This window comes from Eublepharis macularius, chromosome 1 (assembly GCF_028583425.1).
Source record: "Eublepharis macularius isolate TG4126 chromosome 1, MPM_Emac_v1.0, whole genome shotgun sequence".
Taxonomy (NCBI): Eukaryota; Metazoa; Chordata; class Lepidosauria; order Squamata; family Eublepharidae; genus Eublepharis; species Eublepharis macularius.
The window spans coordinates 240,149,396-240,174,276 of record NC_072790.1 but is presented as its reverse complement, the minus strand read 5'-3'; the positions used below and the strand labels follow the sequence as shown (position 1 = coordinate 240,174,276).

Sequence of the window (24,881 nt, the reverse complement as noted above, 5' to 3'; positions counted from 1 at the left end):
CTCCCTCACAGGGTTGTTGTGAGGATAAAACAGAACTGCGAATAATGTAAGCAGCTTTGGATCCCCACTGCGGAGAAAGGCAGGGGTTATAAATGATAAAGATCTATTGTTTGGGGGTATTGTTTTCACTTGTAAGCTGCCTCTGGAGAGAGACGGCATATACATTTCCTAAACAAACAAACACACAAACAAACACACAAACAGATGATGATGATGATAACTGTGCTTATATACCGCTCTTCTAGACAGATTAGTGCCTCGCCCAGAGCGGTGAACAAGTTAGTGTTATTATTATCCCCACAATACAGCTGGGGAGCTGGGGCTGAGAGGAGGGGCTTACCCAAGGCCACCTGCAGAGCTCATGGCAGTAGTGGGATTCGAACCAATAGAGTGCTGATTCGCAGCCGAACCACTTAACCACTGTGCTACAGCAGCTCCCACTGGAATAAACTGGAATCCGCATCGCCAGGCAGTGTCTTATAAGTCTTGGCCCCTCCAAGCACCAGGAGTTCGGTGGCCCAAGAAGACTCCAACGAGATGAAGATCATCTGTCTCCTCCCTCACCTGCAGCTGGGATCATGGGTCACCTCACCTTCTTCAGCGCTGAGGGATGCTGGACATTCTCCTAACTATCAAGGCCCGTTGAAGGAAGGAATCGTTCAGTAAAATTACCATTCTTCTGTCTCTGGCTCCCCTTAGGCATGCCACATTCTTGCTAATGCTAGGTCTTTATCAACTTGTATTTATTTACCCTATGGCATTGTTTATGGAAATGTCCTTGATATGGACGTACTAATCTCACACTGTGTAATCCGCCTTGAGTCTCAGTAAGAAAGGCGGACTATAAACGTATGACGTAAATAACAACAACAGGCTAAGACAGCTCATCATGACCCAAAAGGGAATACAAACCAAAGAGAGGCAACTCCAGGGAAAGACTGGAAACGAAACAAAACCAGGCATCTGCCCAACCAACCGGAGGAATAGTGAATGAGTAAGAAACAGTAATTTCACTTAAAGAAAAAAAAATCATAGGATATTTATACAGCATAAAGCGCATCAGATAAATAAACCCATCTTGTAATCACCTAAAAAAGTTTCATGCAAATATTTCCTATAAACACAATACATAAAATCAGGGCTCATTTGGAGGGGGAACGCGCAGGAACGCAGTTCCGGCAGTTCCCCAAAGAGGTCACATGACAGGCAGCCCCGCCCACCTGACTCTCAGCCATTTTGGGCCTGTTTTGGCCTGGATTGGGGCCGAAACGGCCCGGATTGGGCCTCTGATGGGTGGTGGATCACTCTCCCGCTCAGCAGAGGGCCGATCCTGATCATTTTGGTCCTCTTTTTGGCCATTTTCAGCCCCTTTTTGCCATTTTGGGCCCAATTTCGGCCCTGAACGGCCAGGATTGAGTCCAAAACAGCCAGGATAGGTGATATCAGGGGGTGTGGCATATGCAAATCAGTTATGCTAATGACACACTTCCGGTGATGTCAAGGGGCGTGGCATATGCTAATGAGGTATGCTAATGAGTTCCACCCGCTCTTTTTCTACGAAATGCCCCCTGCATAAAAGCCTATGAAGCCGCCAATGTACCTATACATATCATTCCATCAATAAAAACAATAAATATAATCCAATAAATACAATAAATATACATGAATACACAGAGTATATGTAGCCACTATTCAAAGTCTCTGAACATCAGTACAAAGAAACCCCTTCTTTCTTTTGGGATGAAGCACTTAAAGGGACAGATGCTACCCGTGGAAAACAGACAGGTAAGCCCCATGCAGACAGAGTTCTGTTGTGAAACTAGTGTTGCCGCATTCTTATTCCAGGTTGGTTCATCATATACAAAGGGGGCACACAGCCCACCCACCCCCCCCCCCCGGTCTGATGAGAAGCCAGCAAACTTAGCTTATTTCGTACATGGAACTTTATCAAGGGCGTAGTAGTAGTAGTAGTAGTAGTAGTAGTAGTAGTCGTAGTAATCCAAACCAAAACCCCAACCAAGGGAAGTTCAACATATCCAACCAGAGTAATGCTGAACATCAAACCTCAATTGAGGGCCATATTCCCAGCTGTATAAGCTCCCTAGCGCTGACGGGGAAGGGCATACGAGTGGTGCACAAAGCATCAGCATTCCTGGTGGCCGCAGCAGCCGCACTCTTAGCTGCACCCATCACCCGGCACCGTCAGGGAAAGGCCGTGCAGGCAGCTGGGACTGCAGGCGGTGGGAGAGCTTGTAAGTGGGCAAAGGAAAGATGCACAGGCAGCTGAGGGCACATGGGTGCGAGGGCACAAGGGGGAACTTAACAGTGGGCATGGGGGCCCTGAGCATTCAGTCCCCCCACGCCACACACCTGCAACAGGCCCTGGGCATGAGATCAGGAGGGGGAGGCACAATGGCAAATTCAGGCTTGCACAAGGCGGCTCACATACCAAATACTTAGAAATACTAACCACAAAAAATAAAATACAAACTCTTTCAAGTGTTAACTGAGATGAGACTCCTGTTTTTTTTTGTTGGGGAGGGTTGAAGTAGCTGGGGTTTCTCTGCAAGTGGGTAAAAAAAAAAGGATAACAGGTTTAGAAGTAGTGAAGAGTCCAGTAGCACCTTTAAGACTAACCAACTTTATTGTAGCATAAGCTTTTGAGAACCACAGCTCTCTGTGTCGGATGCATCTGACCCAGAGAGCTGTGGTTCTCGAACGCTTATGCTACAATAAAGTTGGTTAGTCTTAAAGGTGCTACTGGACTCTACTATTTTGCAACTACAGACTAACACGGCTAACTCCTCTAGGTTGAGAAGTGGGTCTCACTTCAAAAAGTTTGAGAGCCAAGCCCACATGGGATAGTTCCATCTACAGTTCATCTGTGCCAAGCTTGCATCACTATCTCCCTCCCCGCCCCGGGTCTCCTGACTATTACAACAGGTTGCCTCTTTCCTAAGAACAAGAACAAAGGATAAACTCAAGAGTGATTCATCACTAGCTATTACCAAAACATTTTTCCTTCGTCATGCACACATTTCCGTCGGAACTAGTCCTGTTTGCAATTCCCATCCAACCCATCACCAATCCATAAAATGCAATAGGGAAAGGAGGGGCGTTTTATCCCTCAGTCTCAGCTCAGGTTTTGCTTACTCGATACAGGGTTCATTGCTTTTTAAGGGAAAAGAAGGCATGTTTTTAAATGGATAAACATCTTTTTGCCTTCAGAATCACAGGTAGCCCAGCTTTAAATAGCAAAACCAAGTAGAGGCTGAAGGGTTAAACCTCTGAGTCCCTTCCCTGCATGGCCTCCAGGCAAACTGAGGCAACAGGAACCTGCAATTTGCATTGAAGGTCCTGATATTTATCTTATTTGATCTCTGCCACTATTGAATTGTATTGTATTACACTGTGTCATCTGCCTTGGGTCTCAGTGAGAAAGCAGGGCTCCAAGTAAAGGAAAATAAGCATGCACTGACAGGATGAGGAGGGTAGTGGTAAGTAGAGAAAAGGTGCAAGATTCAGCAAGATAACTTATTGGGAACTGCCCAGGAGCTTGGAATAGAATAGTGAAGGGCTCCATATGAGTCACTGTGGCATAGTGGATAATGTCAAACTAGGATCCTAGAAGATCTGGGTTCGAATCCACACTTCTACCATGGAAGCTCACTCACCACTCATTCTCTCAGCTGAACCTACCTCACACGCTTGTTGTTGCAAGAAAATGGAGGGGGGTGGGGGAATCATGTCCTAAGCTGCTTCTGAGTCACCCACTGGGGAGAAAAAGCAGTCTCTCTCTCTCTCTCTCTATATATATATATATATACAGGGCTTTTATTCTGGGGGGAAAGGTGGTGGAACTCAGTGGGTTGCCCTCGGAGAAAATGGTCACATGGCTGGTGGCCCCGCCCCCTGATCTCCAGACAGAGGGGAGTTTAGATTGCCCTCCGCACCAAGTGGCGCAGAGGGCAATCTAAACTCCCCTCTGTCTGGAGATCAGGGGGCGGGGCCACCAGGCATGTGACCATTTTCAAGAGGTTCCGGAACTCCGTTCCACCGTGTTCCAGCTGAAAAAAAGCTCTGTGTGTGTGTGTGTGTTACTTTGTGTGTGTGTTACTTTGTTATAACCTTACAATGCCCCTGTAATGTAGGCTGCCAATATTAATCCCCCAAAAAACGGAGAGTGGCTTGCCTCAGGACATCTAGTGTGTCTGTAGCGGAGGAGAGGTTTGACGAGGGGCCCTCTCGGATCTCAGCTCTTCTCTAAGCCCCTACTAAGCCAGCTCGCAGCAGTATCATCATGTGAACAAACTTTTTAAAAAATGACAGAAAATGCAGCAAAATTCTCAAGAAGCAACTTAACATTCAGTTGCTAATCTCCCCCCCCAAAAAAATCAGGAACACTGAGAAAATGCCCGGAAACAGCAAAAGCGTACGGCCACTAAGCAATTTGGAAGGTACAGCTCTGTGTTGGCGTCTACTTCAGAGTTGTTTTACAGGATTGGGGGCGTGGCTGTTGTGTGAAATCCAAGTGATTCACACTTTTGAGAAGGGATTGCAACACTAGATAAGTTCAAGCAAAAGTGGTCTGTGTTGACATCCCTTTGGAAGGATGAACTGGGAAGATAACGTTGGGCCCTCTGCCCTCCCTCCCTTCCCCAATTTAGTTTTTCTCAGCATGGGTAGCAGTTAGAGGGTCGGATTAGGATTTGGGAGACCCGTCTTCAAATCCCTAACTCCGCCATCGAAGCTCGCTTGGTGACGTGGGGCCAATCACACACACACACAGCCTAATTTACCCCACAGGGTAGCTGTGAGGATAAAACAGAGGACAGAGTGACGTAAGCTGCGTTCTAACCCCATTAGGGAGAAAAGCGGAGTATAAATGAAGTTAAATAATTTGTCTGTTTATCTGGGGGGGGGGGAGAGTTGCATCCCACAGATCTGTTGTGCTAAAGGCGGAGCTTTGCCCTGGCACCATGAGCAGAATGGATCCAACATGTTAAACTTTGCAAGCCAAGTCCCGAGTAAAACATTTTGTGCGCACTGAGTATTTAGCTGGTTATTCTTCATCTAGGCTAGTTTGATTCATTTGAGCTGTGTTTACTTTTGGTATATTCTGTTTTAAAAATTACATTTAAAATTCTGGTGCTCAGGGAACAGAAAACCTACACCAAAGTAAGCCACCTTTCGGGATTTGTCCCTAATACGCCATTTAAGCAAATCGGCATTTGGTTTTTTAAACAATTATTTGTATGTCATTTATAGTCCCCCTTTCTCTCACTCACTGAAACTCAAAACTATTTTGCTTAACTTATTACAGTGTTACAAGTCACAGGGAGGGACAATGAGCTAAGTAGAGCACTTAACCACACTGCACACCTCCACTCCAATATGTCTGATGAAGGGAGCTTTGACTCTCAAAAGCTCGCAGCCTGGAAATCTCATCGGTCTCTAAGGTGCTACTGGACCGAATCTTGCTTTTCTACTACAGGCCAACACGGCAATCCACCTGAAACTATCCCCACTCCAATGTTACTCAGCCACCCTCTTCTGGCTTCTGGGATCTCAGCAGGCCTGGGCTACATAATTTCATATTTCTAAGGCCAAAAGGACTAGAAACTTTTTTCAAAAAAAGATGAAGAGATTCCAAGATTCCGAAGAAGCTGAATTCTACAGCCAGTGATACATTCTGCAAGTTTTTTTGCATGGTTCAGAAACTGGAGTGTGTGGATTATTATGACCTCTTCAGCACGGGCCTTCGGGGCCCCCGGAAGGTAGGTCTTCAATGCCCTGCCTGGCTCAAAGCCCCTCTTGGGGATTAGCAAAACCAAAACAAATGGAAAAAGCTAACCCTCATCCCTGGTTTATTCTCTCCCTTCCACTCCCCTCTTTGTGTTACCTTCCTTGCCTCAAAGGTTTAGACCGTAAACTCTTCAGGGCAATAAACCACTTTAAAGGGGTGAAACGGGAAGGCTGAGGCAGCTGGGTTGTACCTCAACAGCGGGGGACTCCGAAAGCCGGTCACTGGATTTGTGGAGGTTGAAACTGCACACAGACGTGTCTGAGAGGTCATATTCGCTGCCCAAGGATACGGAGCTCTGTCAGAGGAGAAACACCACGGGAGGTGAGCTGCCCTCATCAGGAAGTGGATGAACGAGCCTCATACCACCCCCCCCCCATTTACCACAGGCCTACCTCAGAGGCAGTAGAGCCCGGACGTTCACGAGGAAGCAGGAAATGACTCTCCAAGGGGCTGCGGCGAGGCGGGAGCTCACGCTGCTCTGACCCACGGCGGGCATGAGAGCGCTCTACATTAGCAGCGTGTCTGAGGGAAGGGCGCTTTATGGGGGACAGCAACTGTTGCAGTTTGGCAGCCAGATTCCTACGAGGTGTGCCACCCGTGCCACCCCCATGGTTCTTGGGCGCCTGGCTCAACTCCGTCGTCTTGAGCAGTTCAGCCAGGGCATACGTGCCGCTCGTGGCCAACCCTTCACTCTCGTCCGTAAGGAAGCTGCTAACGTCCGACAGGCTCCCGTCCTCAGAGCTGCCAGGCCCATCCCGCAAGTCCTGCAGCCAGGGGGGAAGGGCAGGGAGCCTGTCGCTGCTTGAGTCCAGGGTGCCCGTTGTCTTGGTCACTGCAAAGCAGAGAGGAACCAACAGATTTTTTTAAAAGGTCACTCTTAAAGCCCCATTGGCTGCTCAGTGGAAATACTTCCCCCAATATCTCTTCCCCAAAACAGAATTCTGTGCCCCCAGGTACCGCTCCCCCTCCAACAGCAGCTTTTCACCCACCTCCCGAAACTCACCACGGGCCATACCAGCTTCGGATATTGAGGCTTCCTCGTGTTGAGGGAAACTGAGGCTGCCGCTCTTCACCAGAGACGTCGCCGGCAAACTCTCGTGCAAGCTGCACCCAGACCATGTTGTCTGCCGCTGCAGGCCGGATCTGGCCCGGGAGGCTGGCGCCATCGCACCTCTACCCTCTGCCAACATAAAGGCAGACACGCCGTTTTCCTCCACCTTCAGCTTTGAGGGGCCGCCTTATCACAGCCCATCAGTCAATGCAGTAACCTGTAACTATCCCTCGTTCTGCCCTTTTGTCAACAGCCTCCAGAGACCTCTCACTGATATCTTTCCAGCAGTGGCTAAAGGGATTATCCGTAATCTAGGTCACACTTCTTGAAAGTTTTTTTTTTTAAAAAAACCCTTACCCATCACTGACCCATTTTAATCACAACTTGGACTCATGAAATAATTTCTGGATGGCTCCAGTTAAAGGAGTTAGAAAGAGACCCTGTCTAAGCCTTTCACACGTACCTGACTGGCTGCTGATGCTCTGCGCTTCTGCATCTCGCTGACGTAAGCGCAACGGCTGCCGGAACTGGGCGGCCCCCAGCACAACATTGCGTAATTTGGCCCAACGGAGACGGCCCCCTTGAGTACTCGACGGCCATTTGCTCTCTAAAATGGCCTGAAGGGGGACAGAGAGAAAGAAGCTTGTGAGAGTATGTGCCTTCTAGTGCGTTTCCACGCTGCTAAACATGCCACAGAAATTAGTTTATCTTTTGTTTCAGACAGATTTTGTATCTCTGCTCGGCTTTTATGCTTTTTAAAAAAAAATTCTGCTGCCATTCTATTGTGTGTTTCCCTGAATGACCTAATTATTATACCTTTGCTCAGTAGATATCTTAGCTGTCAATTATATTGAATTTTCATTTGCACTGTTGTAATCTGCCTTGGATCTCAGTGAGAAAGGCGGACTACAAACAAACACACACACAAATAGTAAAACATACCTGTTACAAAAAGGAAAGGCTATTTCAACAAAGAGGCAATTCAACAAAGACAAGTGCACAGTATTACATCTGGGCCACAAAAATGGGAAGCACAAATACTGGATGGGGGATACACTTCTGGGCAGTAGTATATGTGAAAGGGATCTTGGGGTAAAAGTGGACTGTAAACTAAATATGAGCAGTCAGTGTGATGCGGTGGCAAAAAAGGCCAATTCAATCCTGCATTGTATCAAAGGGGCCATAGCGTCGAAATCGCAGGTCATAGCCCCTCTCTATACTGCCTTGGTCAGGCCACACCTGGAGTATTGTGTGCAGTTCTGGAGGCCTCACTTCAAAAAGGATGTGACCAAAATCGAGAGGGTGCAGAGGAGAGTGACGAGGATGATCAGGGGTCTGGAGACTGAGCCCTACGAGGAAAGGCTGAGGGCCTTGGGAATGTTTAGTTTGGAGAAGAGGAGATTGAGGGGGGACATGATCTCTCTCTTTAAATATTTGAAAGGCTGTCATTTGGAGGAGGGCAAGGAGCTGTTCCAGTTGGCAGCAGAGTGTAGGACCCGAAGCAATGGGCTTAAATTACATGCACAAAGGTACCGGCTGGATATTAGGAAAAACTTTTTCACGGTCAGAGTAGTTCAAAAGTGGAATCAGCTGCCTAGGGAGGTGATGAGCTCCCCCTCACTGGCAGTTTTCAAGAAGAGGCTGGATGAATATTTGTCAGGGATGCTTTAAGCTGGTCCTGCACTGGGCAGGGGGTTGGACTAGATGGTCTGTATGGACTCTTCCAACTCTATGATTCTATGATTTAAATACTGTAAATACTGTAATCTTTCAGCCTCAGTTTATACAATTTGGATGCCTCTTGAGTGTGGAAGAAGTAAAAAGCTGACTGTTGTTCCATGGGGCAGAGGAAACATAAGAAGTACTAAGCGGATTGGGGGGGTTCAAAGGGACAGGTGCCTTTTTATGGTACAAATGGCTGCTGCCAGAGCTCTGGCTTTTTGCTTTAGACTGCATGGATAATGTGCAAGCTGTGAGAGCATGCCCACTCAAAGCTACGCTGATACGCTCAGAGGAGAGGGAGGTAAAATAGTGTCCTGTTGGAAGAGGAGGGTTGTGAAGATCTTGCTGCTCCATTCCACTCTTGTCAGTGCTTTGCCCTGGCGGATGGAGCCTTCCTCTGAGGCAAGAGTCCCTTGTGTCAATAAAGGCTCTTTGCACCACGGGAGAAACAGCAGCCAGTTTGGTGTAGTGGTTAAGAGCAACAGGACTCTAATCTGGAGAACTGGGTTCGATTCCCTGCTCCTCCGCTTGAAGCCAGCTGGGTGACCTTGGGTCAGTCACAGCTCTCTCGGAGTTCTCTCAGCTCCACCCACCTCACAGGGTGATTATTGTTGTGGGGATAATAACAACATATTTTGTAAACTGCTCTGAGTGGGCGTTAAGTTGTCCTGAAGGGTGGTATATAAATCGAATGTTGTTGTTATAACTCCCTTCTTTGCAACACCCCTCCCACCTTCTGGCTGGGATAAAAGGGTGCAGAGATCCCCTTTCCTACTTGTGTCAGACTAAAGGAGCTTTAACTCTCAAAAGCGTATACCCTGGAAATCTTGTTTGCCTTTCTCTTTAAGCTGCTACTGGACTCAGATCCTGTACTTGAAACAAGTTTCTGGTCCTTGAGGATATGAGAATAGGCTTTGTCTGTGCAACCATGTCCTCAGCCCCATTTGTTAGGAACAGAAAACCTTCGTTCCTGAATGACTGATGTCCCTGAAATCCCACCCAGCTATTATTATAGTGTCGTTCCATGCGAAAGCCAAGAGGCAATTTACCTTGTTGTAGTAGCCATAGGTGATGGTGTTGGGCACAATGCCGGCTCGTTTCATCTCCACCAGTACCCGCACTGACAGGACAGGCTCGCCATACTGACCGCACAGTTGCATCAGGATTCGGTAGCAAACCTGGAGGTGGGGGAGGTGTTGGTGAAGGTCCAGCCAATCAGACCCGGGTAACTGATTTAACCAGGAATTCTGGGTATTGTAGTTTTGTGAGGGTCACAGAACCTGAAGGAACCCGCAAGGCCATCTAACTTGGGGATCATTTCTAAAGTTTACTCTGTCTCCTCCTCAATATAGAATGCAAGGACTTCAGCAGAGGTAAAACCGATTATGTTTCATTTTTGGTGTTTAGCCTGTTGTAGCATAGTGGTTAAGTGGTCGCATTGCGAATCAGCACTCAGCTGGTTCAACTCCCACTCCTGCCATGAGCTCTGCAGGTGGCCTTGGGGAAGCCACTCCTCTCAGCCCCTGCTCCCCAGATGTATTGTGGGGTTAATAATGACACTGACTTTATTCACTGCTCTGAGTGTGGCAATAATCTATCCAGAAGGGCCGTATATAAGCACACTGTTATTTATTATTATTATATTTATTAACATACGGTATTACTGAGCAACTAGCTATATGGCGTGGCCATTTCCTGTGTTACACAAAGGCAAACCCCGATTTGCAGAGGGCCCCCCCCCATTCTCCCTATCTCTTCTCCTCCCCACTCCTGGTCCTGCGACCCGTTGGCAAGAGAGCCGCACTGCTGTCTTGCTTTTATAACCCACTTCACAGTCTGAGAGCCACTGCTTTAGGAAGAAGAGCAGCGCTCCCTGTTACAGAGGGGAGGGGGAAGATTACAGAGCAGGGCTGGGCATGGAAAAACAAGGTTACACGAGTGCCGATACCTCATCCGGCAGCACCACCTTCTTGGTCTCCATTTGCTTGAGCACCTCGTACGCCGTCTGCAGGGCCCGCACCTTCGAGGGAGCAGCACGCACGTAGGTGGGCAGAGCAATGAACCACAGGCCGTAGCAGTGCCCCAGCAAGCATTTGGCCCACATGTCTGGCACTGAGGAGTACTTCTGGGCCACCCGCTGGGCTACCTTCATTTCCTGGAGAGGACAAGATCCCAGGTATGTGATTTGAACAGTTTGGTATAGGACAGCCAGTTTGGTGTGGTGGTTAAAAGCAGCAGGACTCTAATCTGGAGAGCCAGGTTTGATTCCCCACTCCTCCGCTTGAAGCCAGCTGGGTGACCTTGGGTCAGTCACAGCTCTCTCAGAGCTCTCTCAGCCCCACCCACCTCACAAGGTGATTGTTGTGTGGATAATAACAACACACTTTGTAAACCGCTCTGAGTGAGCATTAAGTTGTCCTGAAGCGCGGTATATAAATCGAAGACTGTTGTTGTTGTTCCCAGAAGATCATGGCAAGATAGCTCTCACCTCTTCCTGTTACCTTCTACGGGGAGGAAGGATTCGCACTCCACTCCCAATCCCACTGGGTTGGATGTCGCTCACAGGCTGCACCAGGGAAGGCCCCTACTGCCAGAGCAGAGTGCCTCCGCTAGTGAAAGGTGCCTGCAGGATCCAACTCATAAGCGCAAGACTGGGAAGGTATCAATCAAACAGCCGCACAGGTACCCCCAGTAATGATGCTCCTTTCCCGGGCTCAGGGGCCAGTACCCTTACCTGTTTGGTCCTGCGTGGTGCCGGGCTGCTGGGGGCACTGCTCCGAGCTTGGCAGAGCGAAGGCATAAGCTGGTCCTGTGGGCGCTCAAACAGCTTGGCCTGAAGCACGGGGAAAACATCGTAGCTGGGAGAGAGGAGACAGAAAGGACTCCCGTAAGACTGGAAACTGGGGGCATCCAATGAAGCTGAAGGGACATCGTGTCAGTCCCTGGTAGTTAGGTCCCCAAGTTCTCCACAGTTAACACACAGGTGTTTCAGTTGAAGTAACTTTATTAGAGATCCATTCAGTACACGGTGCATAGACAGTGGAATTAGCAGAAGTGACGTGGGTAGGGCTAGCACTGTTAGTTATAGGAAATATTCCCACCTTTGGGATAAGGACTGTTAACAGGGAGGAGGTTTGGGGTGAGACAATATTTTAGACCAGGCAGTGAGAAAGATGAATTTATCTTTGGTTCTCAAGAAAAGCACACCACGAGCCAGCTTCAGCTGGCAGTCAAGGACACTGGCTCAGCGGAGCGAGAAAGAGAAAGTAAACATTTGCGAGATAACCTACTGGCATTGAGCAATAAAGAACTTCCCATACTCTCAGAAGCCAGAGGCAGAACCCCTATACATTCATGGCAGATATGCAGGAGGCATATATGACACACAGGTTCGGGACAGACAAAAGAAACTTCTTCTTTACTCAATGAGTTTGTGTCTGCCACAGCGACGGCCACAAGCCTAGGCCACTTTAAAAGGGAGCTGGAGAGATTCATGGAGAAAACCGGCACAGGGGCTGAATTCCAAATCAAGCAGCTGCTTCCGCTCTCAACTGAGCCGGTGACCTTTGGCAAGCTATGGATTCTCAGCCTTGTCTCCCCATTCTGTAAGTGTGGAAAGCAGTAATACTGGCCTACCTCACAGTGGTGTTGTAAAGAATTACCAGATGAAATGCTTTGAGCGTGTTAAAACACTACATGGATTGGAACACAGTTACCACCTGCCTCTTTATAAAACTGCAACCTGGGTGGTCTACAGCATTAGAGTTGCAATAACCAGTTAAAATCCTTATGAACGCCGACTTATAAAATCAACACCTGACTAAAAGAGACAAAAGAAGGGGAGCCACCCAAGACAGACACACATCAGAATAAGTAGGCAAAGTAGTAAAAACACACATGAACACATATCAGAATAAATTAAAATAAAGCCAACATGAAACACTAAAAACATAACAAGGAAACAAATAAAAGAGGCAAAGTAGTAAAAACACACATGAACACACATCAGAATAAATTAAAATAAAGCCAACATGAAACACTAAAAACAACAAGGAAACAAATAAAAGAGGCAAAGTAGTAAAAACACACATGAACACACATCAGAATAAATTAAAATAAAGCCAACATGAAACACTAAAAACGCAACAAGGAAACAAATAAAAGAGGCAAAGTAGTAAAAACACACATGAACACACATCAGAATAAATTAAAATAAAGCCAACATGAAACACTAAAAACGCAACAAGGAAACAAATAAAAGAGGCAAAGTAGTAAAAACACACATGAACACACATCAGAATAAACTAAAATAAAGCCAACATGAAACACTAAAAACATAACAAGGAAACAAATAAAAGAGGCAAAGTAGTAAAAACACACATGAACACACATCAGAATAAATTAAAATAAAGCCAACATGAAACACTAAAAACACAACAAGGAAACAAATAAAAGAGGCAAAGTAGTAAAAACACACATGAACACACATCAGAATAAATTAAAATAAAGCCAACATGAAACACTAAAAACGCAACAAGGAAACAAAACAGGCAAAGTAGTACAAAAACAACTGTAGGTGACCTAAAATGCTTGGGAGAAAACAAATGTCTTTGCCTGCCATCTAAAAGAACAGATTATTACTGATAAAGGATTCTCCTCAAGACAGTAAAAATCGGATGGAGTTTGCAGAGGTGGCCAAGCTTACTTCTTCGATTAGGTAAAAGACATTAAAGAAATGTATTGCTACCTAGAAATCCCTTACAGACTTTTTGTGGGAAACAAAAAGAAATGTACTGATGGTTTGTGCTTTTGAAGATTAAGAGACAAAGAAAATGACCAGAGGGAAAGGAGAAGTATTAATATACATTAATTTTGGAGTTAGTGTATAATATATATTACCTATATATCCTTCACAGAGAAAACTGGAGCTTCTTCCTATCTTTCTTGTTTCTTTTGGTTTTTGTTGTTTTTGTTTGCTTTGTCTTTTAACTTTTTCTTTTTTATATCTTTTTATACTTTGCTTAAAAATTCTTAATAAAAAAACAGACCAATGAGTTTAGAAGACAGAAGGAAGAAGACAGGAGAGAGAAAAAATCCTACAATCCCTTGTGGCTACGCACTGCCAGCCGGGGAAAACATTACAGGAGATATTGGCCACACCATCTTTCAAGAAAGTCTGCCCACTTTTAGGGATTCTCTGATACAGAATAATAATCCTTTAATAATAATCCTCTACTGATATAGTGCACGTTTTAAAGGAATAGGAAAGCCACAGTTTGAGAGCCACTGGCCTGCAGAGAAGAGAGCTGCAGAGGGGTGACAGACGGATTGCGACAGCAATGGAACTCACTGATAGCGCGGGGGCAACTCTGTCCCATCAGGCCCCGTTGGCTCCTCGGGGGGCATGATGAACACCGTGTGCTCGCTGCCGTGCGTGTCATCCAGTTCCATCAGGGGAGATTCCTCCGGCTTCTCCAGATCCACCTGCACCTGAGGCCAGAATACGGAGATCCGACACAAAGATTAAAGAGCAAGGACCCAGGAACTGCACCATTCATGGGTCATTTAGCCCGGCCAGAAGCAGCAGCCCTGATTTCCCTGTCCAAGGCTGGGCCAAGAGAAGCAACAACCCAGAATTCTGGGTATACTGTAGTTGCAACCAGGGCTTTTTTTCTAGGAAAAGAGGCGGTGGATCTCTCTATTATTACATGTGCGTGCGCGAAGTGCACGCCCACCGCTGGAAACACACAATGACATCACTTCCGGGAAGTGACATCACTTCCGGAAGTGACCTTGCTTCCCGGAAGCAAGGTCATCATGAAGGGCGCAGCCAACCCCTGGAGTACTCCCTCGATTCAGGCCTGCTCACCTCCCTGCCCGCAATGTTCCCTCTAAGCGGTGCAGTGTTATGAGCCAGAAATCTCAAAGAAAAAGGGAGGGAGGGAGGAAGACGCCAGGAAAGAGGCTGGGGAAGCAGGCAGCCCGGGAGAAGTTCCACCCGGGGAGATGGCCTACGGGTCTTTGAGCGCTGGGGGTGGAGCCACCAGTCACGTGATCTTTTTTCAGATGTGCCGATTCTCAGATCTGGGGAGATCCCGCTGAAAAAAAGCCCTGGTTGCAACGAAAGCTTTTTATGTTACTCAAATATGCCAAATACTACACCAAGTTATGACGCCTTTTATGTTGAGTAGTAAAATAAATGTTGATTTGATAAGTATTTGATTATTTCCCCCAAAACAGAAAATAAACAACAACCTTGTTTCTTTCCAGAAATGTAGTAGCTTTGCAACCCCCCTCCCCTTCCCAGCTCCATCTCCGACCTCGCGCAGCCCCCTCTTCCCAGGGCCCATTCCCAGGTACCTTCTCAACGCACGAGTCGAAGAACTCCAAGGAGGTATGCCGGTCACTGACGAACGAGCATTCCTCGATGAACTGCGTAAAGAGCTGGGTGCGCAAGAGCTGTCCGTAGAACTTGTGGTAGGCACGGTCTCTTGATTTCAGGAAGCCTGCATAGGGCATGGAGGGAGCCATTAGAGGGGTCTTTAGCGATCTCCAGATCGGGGTACGCTGGAGAAGGGAATCCTCTCATTTATGTATAAACCAGAAGAATTCTTCTTGGTCATTTAGCAACCCTGCTCTTGGCACAAGAACCAATGAATCTGCCTTATATTGTTTCAGACCACTGGTCTATCAAGATCTGCACTGCCTGCTCAGGCATATTGGTCTCAGGGAGAGACCTTTCACATCACCTACTCCCCAATCTGAGGAAATAGAAATGTTGGGGATTGAACCTGGGACCTTCTGCATGCCAAGCAGATGCTCTACCACTGAGCCACGGTCCCTCCCTGCTCTATCAGCCTTTCCATCCTTAACCTATCCCACACTAAGTGGCTACCTGGGCTGTCCAGCCCCAGGTAGAAGACACATCCCTGATGATGCAGAGGTGCACCCGTCCCTAGCATCACCATCCAATGAAGGATCAAGCAGGAGATGACGTGAAAGACCTTCGCCTAGAGAGCTGATGCGAGTCAGAATAGACAAAGCTGACCCTCACAGGCCACTGTTCTAATGCTTCGTGATTTCTCTGTTGGTCTGGCTCTTATAGAGGGCCATTTCTGATGGTGTAACAAATTGGATTCATTGGCTACCTCTGCTGCATAAGCCAGAACAGAACCGCTCTTGGAGCTGTGCAGGACAGCAGATGAATGAAATTTTTATAGGATTCAAGCTGGGACCGAACTGGAACTGTGGGCAGAGCTGGGCCTGAACCAAATCGAATCAACACGGCGATTCTTGGTTTTTACTGGATTGTTGGGATTGCACAGTGTGTTGGAAGATCCCAACAGGTCCCTATGGATGGCCACTTGCTCCCAAGATTACAAGCTGCACCTGGGCAGGGTGAGAGGCCACGTCCAGCAACTTGCAGGTCATGGCACCCACCACCAAGCTGGTCCCTTGCCCTATGCCACTCAGACAGGGACCCCTCTGCAACAGCCACCAGGGTCAGGGTTAGGTATACAAGGGGAGGTCACCCGGGCAGGTTAAACAGTCTCAGTATACAACCCGAGGAACAAAGATTTCAAACACTCATGAAACGGTTTTTAAGAAATTTTAAATAGTGCCAAGACAATTAATATAATAAATACAATTTCATGAAATTCAACTGGTAGAGATAAAGTTCATATGGTAAAGAGTCCAACTGGTGAAAATCACACCATTAATAACTTTTTCTTTCTCTTTCATAGATAGGTTAAATGGCAAAGACCATCCTATTGTCTAGAAGAAATAGAGCTGAACGTTCCTTCAAACATACATAACCACCACGCCAAACTGGCTCTCCTATACCCAACTGTTCAAATCTGCTTTGCCCAGTTGGCATGCGTGCTCCGGCGGGCTTTAGAAGAGGTGGCTCCGAAGAGCCTGGGGCTGGATTAGGAGAAGGAGGAGGGCAGAAGGGGCCAGCAGCACAATTCATTCCCACGCTCTGCAGAAAGAGTAAAGCACTGAACAGAAAGGAACAATTCTATCACCCACTAGTGGGCCTACACTCCGTCAAGAATTCAGTGGGGAGGCTTCCCGCGCACACCCTGTAAAACAAAGCTCCCTTCGATGCACATCTTGTGCATTCAAACAACACATGAAGCTGCCATATACTGAGTCCATCCCTTAGTCTATCAAGGTCAGGGTCATCTACTCTAGTTGACAGCAGCTCCCTGGAGCCCCAGGTCAAGATATTTTCCTTAGCATCGCTCCCTACCTGATCCTTTTAACTAAAGACGCCAGGGGGCTGGACCCTGGCATCTTCCGCTGGCCAAGGTGACCCTCTGCCTCTAAGTCACGGCCACAGCCCACAGGCATTTTGCTGACATTATAGTTCCAAAACAGGGAAATTCAAGACAAGCCCTATGCAGGTGGATAACACCAGCGCACGGAGAAGAACTGGTGCCCCACAGACCCCTCTCTGCAGCTAGCCATACCCTGGAGGTGGAAGAGGTTGCTGGAGTCACGGGTCTTCTCAGAGGGCGCCTGGATGATGGGCCGGAGGTAGGTGCGATAGCCCTTCAGGAGGCAGGCCATGAACCGCAGGAAAGCTGCCTGGATGTCCAGTTCGAGCTGCTTGCGCCGCCCATAGATGACATCGTAATCGGTCAGCAGAAATTCCAGAGACGCTTCCTCTACCGGTCGATTGTACACTGGAGAGAGAAAAGGGGGCGATTTAGGAGCGTGATCCCCAAAGAAACACAGAGCTAGAAGGTACCCCCAAGGGCCATCTAGTCCAACCCTTTGCACAACGCAGGAGAAACAGCCGGTTCTCGTATCGCACATGACCCACATATAACGTCCGAGATCAGTGGAGCTGTACAAGCACCCTAAAGCCAGTAACAGGTTTGGGGAGGGTCTTTTTGGGCAAATGTGCCAGAAGCTGACCTCCATATTCAGACCCCATCTTTTCCAAGCACATGCATATGGGTATGTATAGAAGCTCTTCTTAAGGCGATTCCAAAAGTGTCCATCAAGCTGACACCACCGGCATTTCCGGGCTGTTTTGGATGGGGTTCTGCAACTTTGGTCCACGAGTTCCATGGCTCTGATCCACCCAGTATTGTGCTGTAACACCTCGCCAAAAACAGAAACGGGCGCCAGCTGCAGCGCTGAGCCCCCGAAGAATCTCAGGGTGGCTGCTTCCACACACGTTGGATAATCCACTTTCAATACTCTTTAGTGAACATTTGGAACTGCGTTTCCATGGCTGCTTCCACACACGCTGGATAATGCACTTTCAATGCGCTGTAGCGATCATTTGGAACTGGGTTTTTAGCTGCTTCCACACATGTTAGATAATCCACTTTCAATACTCTTTAGGGAACATTTGAAACTGATTTTCCATGTGTGGAACAAAAAATCCACTTCTAAAGGATTGTGAAAGTGCATTGAAAGTGCCTTATTCAACGTGTGTGGAAACGGCCTTTGTGTGTGAAACAAAAAATCCACTTCCAAAGGGCTGCTAAAGTGCATTGGAAGCGCATTATCCAGCGTGTGTGGAAACGGCCCATGTGTGGAACAAAAAATCCACTTCCAAAGGACTGCTAAAGTGCATTGAAAGCGCATTATCCAGCGTGTGTGGAAACGGCCCATGTGTGGAACAAAAAATCCACTTCCAAAGGATTGCTAAAGTGCATTGAAAGCGCATTATCCAACGTGTGTGGAAGCAGCCGATGGCTGCATTTATTGAGTTTTTCTTTTCAGCTCCCTTATCTGACAAAGTGAGCTTTGACTTGCAGAAGTTGAGACCCGGGATATTTTTGTTGCTCATTAAGGTGCTACTGGACTCACGTTTTGTTCGGCCTACTACAAACAAACACAGCAACCCAATCTGAAACTACCACACAATCGTTGTGAGATTTTAGCACAAAGGCTGCCTTTGCAAAAAGCAGAGCTTTCTTTAATTAAAAAAAGTTTTTAAAGAACAATTGATAAAAAGGGAATAAAGAGTAAAGAAAAAATACAAGAACAATCTGTCTTGGTGGGGAAAAAACAGGTTTTAAAGTAAAAAAGAAGGTAACATATTTGGGTATTATGCTGTCAAATATGAACTGTATGTTATTTCATAATAATTATGATAAGATACGGAAAGAAATCAAAAAAGACTTCTTAAGATGGGAAAAACTACAATTGTCTTTGATGGGGAGAATCAAGATGAATGTTCTACTTCGAATGTTATTTTTGTTTCAGACGATACCAGTATTGACATCTGATATACCATTTAAACAACAGCAGAAGGATATATCTATATCTAAACATATAGATATATATCTGCTATTATTTAGCTATTATTATCATTAATATAGTATCCATTAGTTATCTTGTATCCCTGTAAAGCCATATCCTCTGATATGGAAACAAAAAACACACAATAAAAGAAAACAGATCTTATTCAAGTAGCTCAAGGTAGCCTACAAAAGAATCAATGCAAGAAAACAATATGTTTACATCCCTTCAGCTGCTGGGAAGATGACAATGAACGCACCCCCCCGACAAACCGTACAGCACAGCTCCCTGGTATGTTTGGAGGGGGTCCTTCTATTGCTGCCTTCCTGAGATTTCTGACAGCTGAAAGGACGTAAGCATATGAATTCTCTTGCATTCATTCTTCTGTACATGCGGTTTTCTTCTGCAGGCTACTTACCGCTTCTTAAATAAAATCTCAATTCAAGTCCAGTGGCACCTTAATAAAATCCGTTTTAAATAAAATAAAAAGTTTTCCTTCCCCAAGCATTGCTTCTGGATCTCTCAGAAGAAAAGAACCATTGCCCCTTTGCGATGCCAGGGCTCATTTCGAGGGGGAACGCGCCGGAACACAGTTCCGGCAGTTCCCCAAAGAAGTCACATGTCAGGTGGCCCCGCCCACCTGACTCTCGGCCATTTTGGGCCTGTTTTGGCCTGGATTGGGACTGAAACGGCCTGGATCGGGCCTCTGACAGGTGGTGCATCACTCTCCCACTCAGCAGCGGCCCGATCCTGACCATTTTGGGCCCCTTTTCGGCCATTTTTCAGCCCCTTTTTGCCATTTTGGGCCCAATTTCGGCCCTGAATGGCCAGGATTGGGTCCAAAATAGCTGGAATAGGTGATGTCAGGGGGTGTGGCATATGCAAACCAGTTATGCCAATGACACACTTCAGGTGCTGGCAAGGGGCGTGGAATATGCTAATGAGTTATGCTAATGAGTCCCTCCAGCTCTTTTTCTACGAAATGACCCCTGTGCAATACAACCTCCCCAAACACTTTTGGGCAACAGCATTCGGTGTACCAGACTGAATTCTGCAGTCCTGAAGTTCCATCCCATCTCTCTCACCCCTGCGCCAAGTTCTCCTCCACCCCTTTTACTCACTTTCATCCAGCTGCTGGTACTGGGAGTGCAGCGAAGCCAACAACACTTTGCACGGTTTCCGAGGCAGGGACCGCGGCGAGAGCAGCTTCCGTTCCTCACTCCTGTGCGCAGAGCAAAACTGCCCGTACGGTTAGTGTCTCCTGCTTACACCCCACCTGGCCAAGACACCCCACCTGCCCCCTACTCGCAAAGGCTCTCCCTTAAAATCCTCCAAATTAGGTATGGACGGCAACCACTGCCCGAGGATCAGACGGAGGTGGTGATGGAAACCAAGAGGAGAGAACTTGCAACCCGATCCAATGAGCGTTTACTTCTGTTTCGAGCAAAACGTCAATAAGAGGTTTTCATGTGATTAAGTATTTAGGTAAAGGTAAAGGTGCAAGCACCGAGTCATTACTGACCCATGGGGGGACGTCGCATCCCGACGTTTTCTTGGTAGATTTTTGTTACGGGGTGGTTTGCCATGGCCTTCCCCAGTCATCTACACTTTAACCCCAGGAAAACTGGGTACTCATTTTACCGACCTCGGAAGGATGGAAGGCTGAGTCATCCTTGAGCCGGCTACCTGAACCCAGCTTCCGCCAGGTTCACACTCAGGTCGTGAGCAGAGCTTGGGCTGCAGTACTGCCGCTTACCACACCGCGCCACAAGGCTCCTATGATTAAGTATTTAATCAAAGTCTTTTCTCTAATCAAAGATGTTAGCGTATAATTAATACTTACTGGATTCATTCACAGATATAAATATATAATCTGATATTACAACTGTTCTATTCATTACTCTTGATTCCATCTTAGTGCAGCGTTACTTTTGTTTCTGTTACTTCTTACACCGCCTTCCCCCCCCCTTTTTTTGCAGTTCCATGTGGAACAGCACCCGGAGCGCCAGCTACTGACTCTTGTGTGTGCAATGCATGGGACGCTTTGGAACGACAGACCCTCCCTGCCCCACCAAGGATGGCAAGGAGAAAGCGAGGAATTCGGACCCTGAGCAGGAGGAGGGGCACGGGTGGCTAACATCAGCTCCCGCCTGCAGGCAAGACTCACTGGAAGATGGTGTTGGTGTCCAGGTCGACACAGATGACATCATGAGGTGGGTCGTAGAGGTCAAAGTAGCTGGAGTGGAGGCCCACGATGAAGGGCACCGGGGCATTCAGCACGTCGGCCAGAGTGAGCGGGCACAGTGGGATATACGGGCACTGCCAGTGCAAGGGGAAAATTATCTGCAAGAACACACACAAAAGGGGATTCAGGTCTGGCATTCAGCCAGGAAAGGAAGATAATATGCCAGAATACTGCAGCGGAGCCCTGTACTCTGTCCTCTCTTTGCTAGCTGTGAACGGTGCCTAAAATAAATTCTCCCTTCATGGAGAAAACTAGCTCATCAGGCATTCAAGCCTAGACTTTTTCCTGACATGCTGGGTTTTCCCCCCTAAGCACAGGAATTTTTCTTTCTGAAAGAACATGTTGTAAGAGGTACAAGTCCAGGAAAAAAACTTTACTGTTATTTATTCCTATTCCCCCCCTCCCTGAGCAGTTCAGGCAGCATCGGTGGCTCCCTCTCCTCCTTTATCCCAACAACAACCCTGCGAAGTAGGTTAGATTGAAAGTGAACGAAAGACCCAAGACCACCTTGTCACGGAAATATGGCTTAGAGCACAATATACTTAGTGATACACATGCATTCTAGTGACCTCTGTATGAACTTTACTGTAGTTTTTTTTCCTAGCATGTTATATAACTACACAGGTGTTTTCATTTTTGGCAGCCGATTAAAAATAGTGGACAGTATCAGATAAATGTTCTTGTTTTATTAAAAAGACCAGAGTTTATTTTAATAAAAAAAAATTATTAAACTCTTAAGAGGAATCTCTGTGTCTTGGTGAGGAGAATACTGCAAGAAGAAATTATTTTGCACTGACAGTTTCACTAAAAGGAGGGAAATCCATTTTCAAGTCTCACGTCAAGGTCTGAACATTGCTCAGAATATAAGATAAAATCTTTAATCTGAACGGTTGGAAGTCTTAATGAGACGTGGATAATCATTCTGTTACAACCCAAAGCATTTTGTGGCTGAATCAAGGGACCCAATATTCTATCCCCTACTGGTCCTAGCAAGTCCACTGATGGTGAAAGTGAAAAACATCACCCCCCACCCCCACCCCTCCAGCTTACCCCAAATCCTCTAAACAGAATTATTCTGGAAAGGGTCTCCTTGTACCATTCTAAGAGACACCCACCCTTCTTTCTCTGCACGCAATACAGCAGTCAGAGCCGGCACATCCATGAAGGCGAGTCTGGCAGCCGCCTCGAGCGCTGAGGCGCCGGAGGGGGCACCGGGGGCGGGGGCACATGTTGTGGAGCTGGCAACTGAGCAGGAGGGCTGAGAAGCCGCCTGAGTGCTGCCCCGGCCACCTGCCGCACCTGGCCCGCAGCTGCTGCGCCCGGCCGGGAGCGTGTGCTGGTGGCGGCAGCATGGGGCAATCTGAGCAGGCAGCCTCCCAGCCCTTCCACTCAGTTGCCCCATGCTGCCGCCGCCGTCGCCTACACGCAGCTGCGGGCCAGGCGCAGCAGACAGCCGGGGCGGCGCGGGGCAACTGAGCGGGAGGGCTGGGAGACCACCCGTGCGCTTTCCCAGCTGCCTGCCACGCCAATGGGGCTGACTCACAGCGGCATGCTGTGTGATGACATCACACACAGTGACGTCATCACGCAGCCCAGGTGCGAGCGCGGGCGCTTTGCATGTGCGCGTGGGGGCAGCAACAGCCCTGAAGCTGCCCCCGGCCTCAGGCGCCAGAAACTCTGGCACCCGCCCGGACAGCACTGAAATTCAGGAGGCCTGGGTTTGACCTCGTCCTTGGAATTCCAGGGATGAAAGGCAAGATATGAATGTAACAGAAAATCAGACAGATGCAAACGACAACATTCACAGCTAGCCAGATCTTGTTTTAATGGCTTTAATGGGAAGCTGGAAAATAAGAGTGAGCAGGGGCAGATCCCCCAGGAAAGAAATGCAACTCACAGAGACCAGGGCTTCGCCTACGCTGGTCAAGACGTCCGGCTGCAGAGAGTGGATCAGTAACTTCTGCTCCGTAAGAACCGCCACAAGGAGAGCGATGGCATTTTCAGGGCCCAGCGTTTGCAGCAGGGTGAGGAAACTGGCTCCACTGCAGGGGAAGGGCAGACGAGGAATGGTTTTATGCTATCCCCCTCTTCTAGCAGGATGCTGCCCAAGGAATGTGTCTCAGGACCCCTTCGGATGATGCCCACGTGTGCCAGCACTGACCCTCCCAACTCACGCACCGTTTTCCACTGTTCTTCATACCTCAGTGGCAGTGGCGAAGAAACAGGCTGGCATAGGAGCAAGTTGTCATATGGAGACATCTGATCGGATAAAGAGAGAGCCACAATGAGCTTTGACTTTGTGGCTCAGAGACCGAGACCTGGCAAAGGGCTCCAGAATACACAATAGGTCAATTTATTAAATTTAGACTAATAGTTAAGCTAAAGAGTTAAACTGATAAGTTAATATATTAAATATTATGAGTCTGAATATAATGTTGAATACAAAATATTTAAATCCAGAGGAGTTCGCTGTGTTAGTCTATAGTGGCAAAATCAAAAAGGGTCCAATAGCACCTTTAAGACTAATCAACTTTACTGTAGCATAAGCTTTTGAGAACCACAGCTCTCTTCGTCAGATGCATCTGACCAAGAGAGCTGTGGTTCTCGAAAGCTTATGCTGCGATAAAGTTGGTTAGTCTTAAAGGTGCTACTGAACTCTTTTCTAAAATGTTTAAAGTTTTACCTTGTGTTGAACCCCCCCCCAACCCTAAAAATATGTTATATTCTATCTAGAAGGATTATAGCGGGTCAGGGTTCTGTATAACAGACCAATCGAGGGAGAGGAGTAACATTATGAAATTTAGTTGTGTTATATATCTTGCTTATATTTTCTATGTATCTATCACTATATATTCTAAATATTTTTCTCTTGTAGCTGAAATTTAGTATTCTGTATTTTGTATAAGGCTCTATGCATGTTCTATATTTATTTCTATTTTTTCAAATAAAATTCTAAAAATTAAATAAAGGAGCAAGCTGTCATAAGGAGACATCTGATCGGATAGAGAACACAATGAGCCTTGACTTTGTGGCTCAGAGACTGAGACCTGGCAAAGGGCTCCAGAACAGCAGCAGACCTGGCAAAGGGCTCTATAAGTGGGGCAGCATGCAACTATATCTTCTTGTTTCCATATTCAGGGAAAAGGTAAGGGATCTCCCAAAGGCCCCACTGCCATTCCCAACGGGAAAGAAGAGGTTAAAGAACCCTTCATCTCAGCTTTATTTGGGACTCAGTGGAGTCAATGTCACTGGCTATCCAGCCCACGTTTAGGTCAAAAGGCAGCCCTATTAAAAAGGCGTCTTTGAATAGAGGCATATATTGGCCAGTGCCCATTCCAATACACACCCGATAGGTATATCCTGTGCTCTAATTCATCGACAAGCTATTTAAGTCATTTCTGGCCAAGAGTTTATGTGTTGGGAAGAGAATATTCACTGTTGATCGCCCAGGTGGATCCAGTACAAGCCAAGAGCTAGGGTCACCCCCTTGTTCTTACCTGAACCAGAATCCGGGGCCTCTGTGGAGATGGGAAAGGGACGTTGTGCATGAAATGGGAAATGTGTCTAAAAAGCAAACAATGTAAAAGTCACAGGGAAGAAACACATCCAGGCAAAGCAGCAACAACAAAAATCCTAAATATCAACCCTTTACAATCAGGCCTTAATAGCTACTTTGAACGGCTACAATTAGTGGGAAGGCATGTTAATTCCCCTGCCAGGTAGATGAGGAGCCTGAAGGCATCGTATGAAAAGTCAGCGACACGTAATAACGACCATTTATGCTAGTT

General features: G+C 47.2%; 1 protein-coding gene across 2 annotated transcripts in view; it reads right to left on the bottom strand.

Annotated features, from left to right (window-relative positions):
• DENND4B (DENN domain containing 4B) overlaps positions 1-24,881 on the bottom strand; it is a 55,788-nt gene that overhangs the window by 11,997 nt on the left and 18,910 nt on the right. Inside the window, exons 7-21 of one of the 2 annotated variants that reach the window (XM_054995009.1) lie at positions 24,591-24,657; positions 23,294-23,352; positions 22,991-23,135; positions 21,016-21,191; positions 19,970-20,070; positions 17,057-17,272; positions 14,940-15,085; positions 13,930-14,069; positions 11,314-11,437; positions 10,528-10,734; positions 9,629-9,757; positions 7,321-7,474; positions 6,810-6,986; positions 6,199-6,638; positions 5,997-6,101 (exon numbers count right to left, since the gene is read on the bottom strand). In XM_054995009.1, the coding sequence (XP_054850984.1) occupies positions 5,997-6,101; positions 6,199-6,638; positions 6,810-6,986; positions 7,321-7,474; positions 9,629-9,757; positions 10,528-10,734; positions 11,314-11,437; positions 13,930-14,069; positions 14,940-15,085; positions 17,057-17,272; positions 19,970-20,070; positions 21,016-21,191; positions 22,991-23,135; positions 23,294-23,352; positions 24,591-24,657 (2,386 nt within the window). The remainder of the gene's footprint in view (positions 1-5,996; positions 6,102-6,198; positions 6,639-6,809; positions 6,987-7,320; positions 7,475-9,628; positions 9,758-10,527; positions 10,735-11,313; positions 11,438-13,929; positions 14,070-14,939; positions 15,086-17,056; positions 17,273-19,969; positions 20,071-21,015; positions 21,192-22,990; positions 23,136-23,293; positions 23,353-24,590; positions 24,658-24,881) is intronic. The other variant, XM_054995017.1, reaches the window with a different exon arrangement.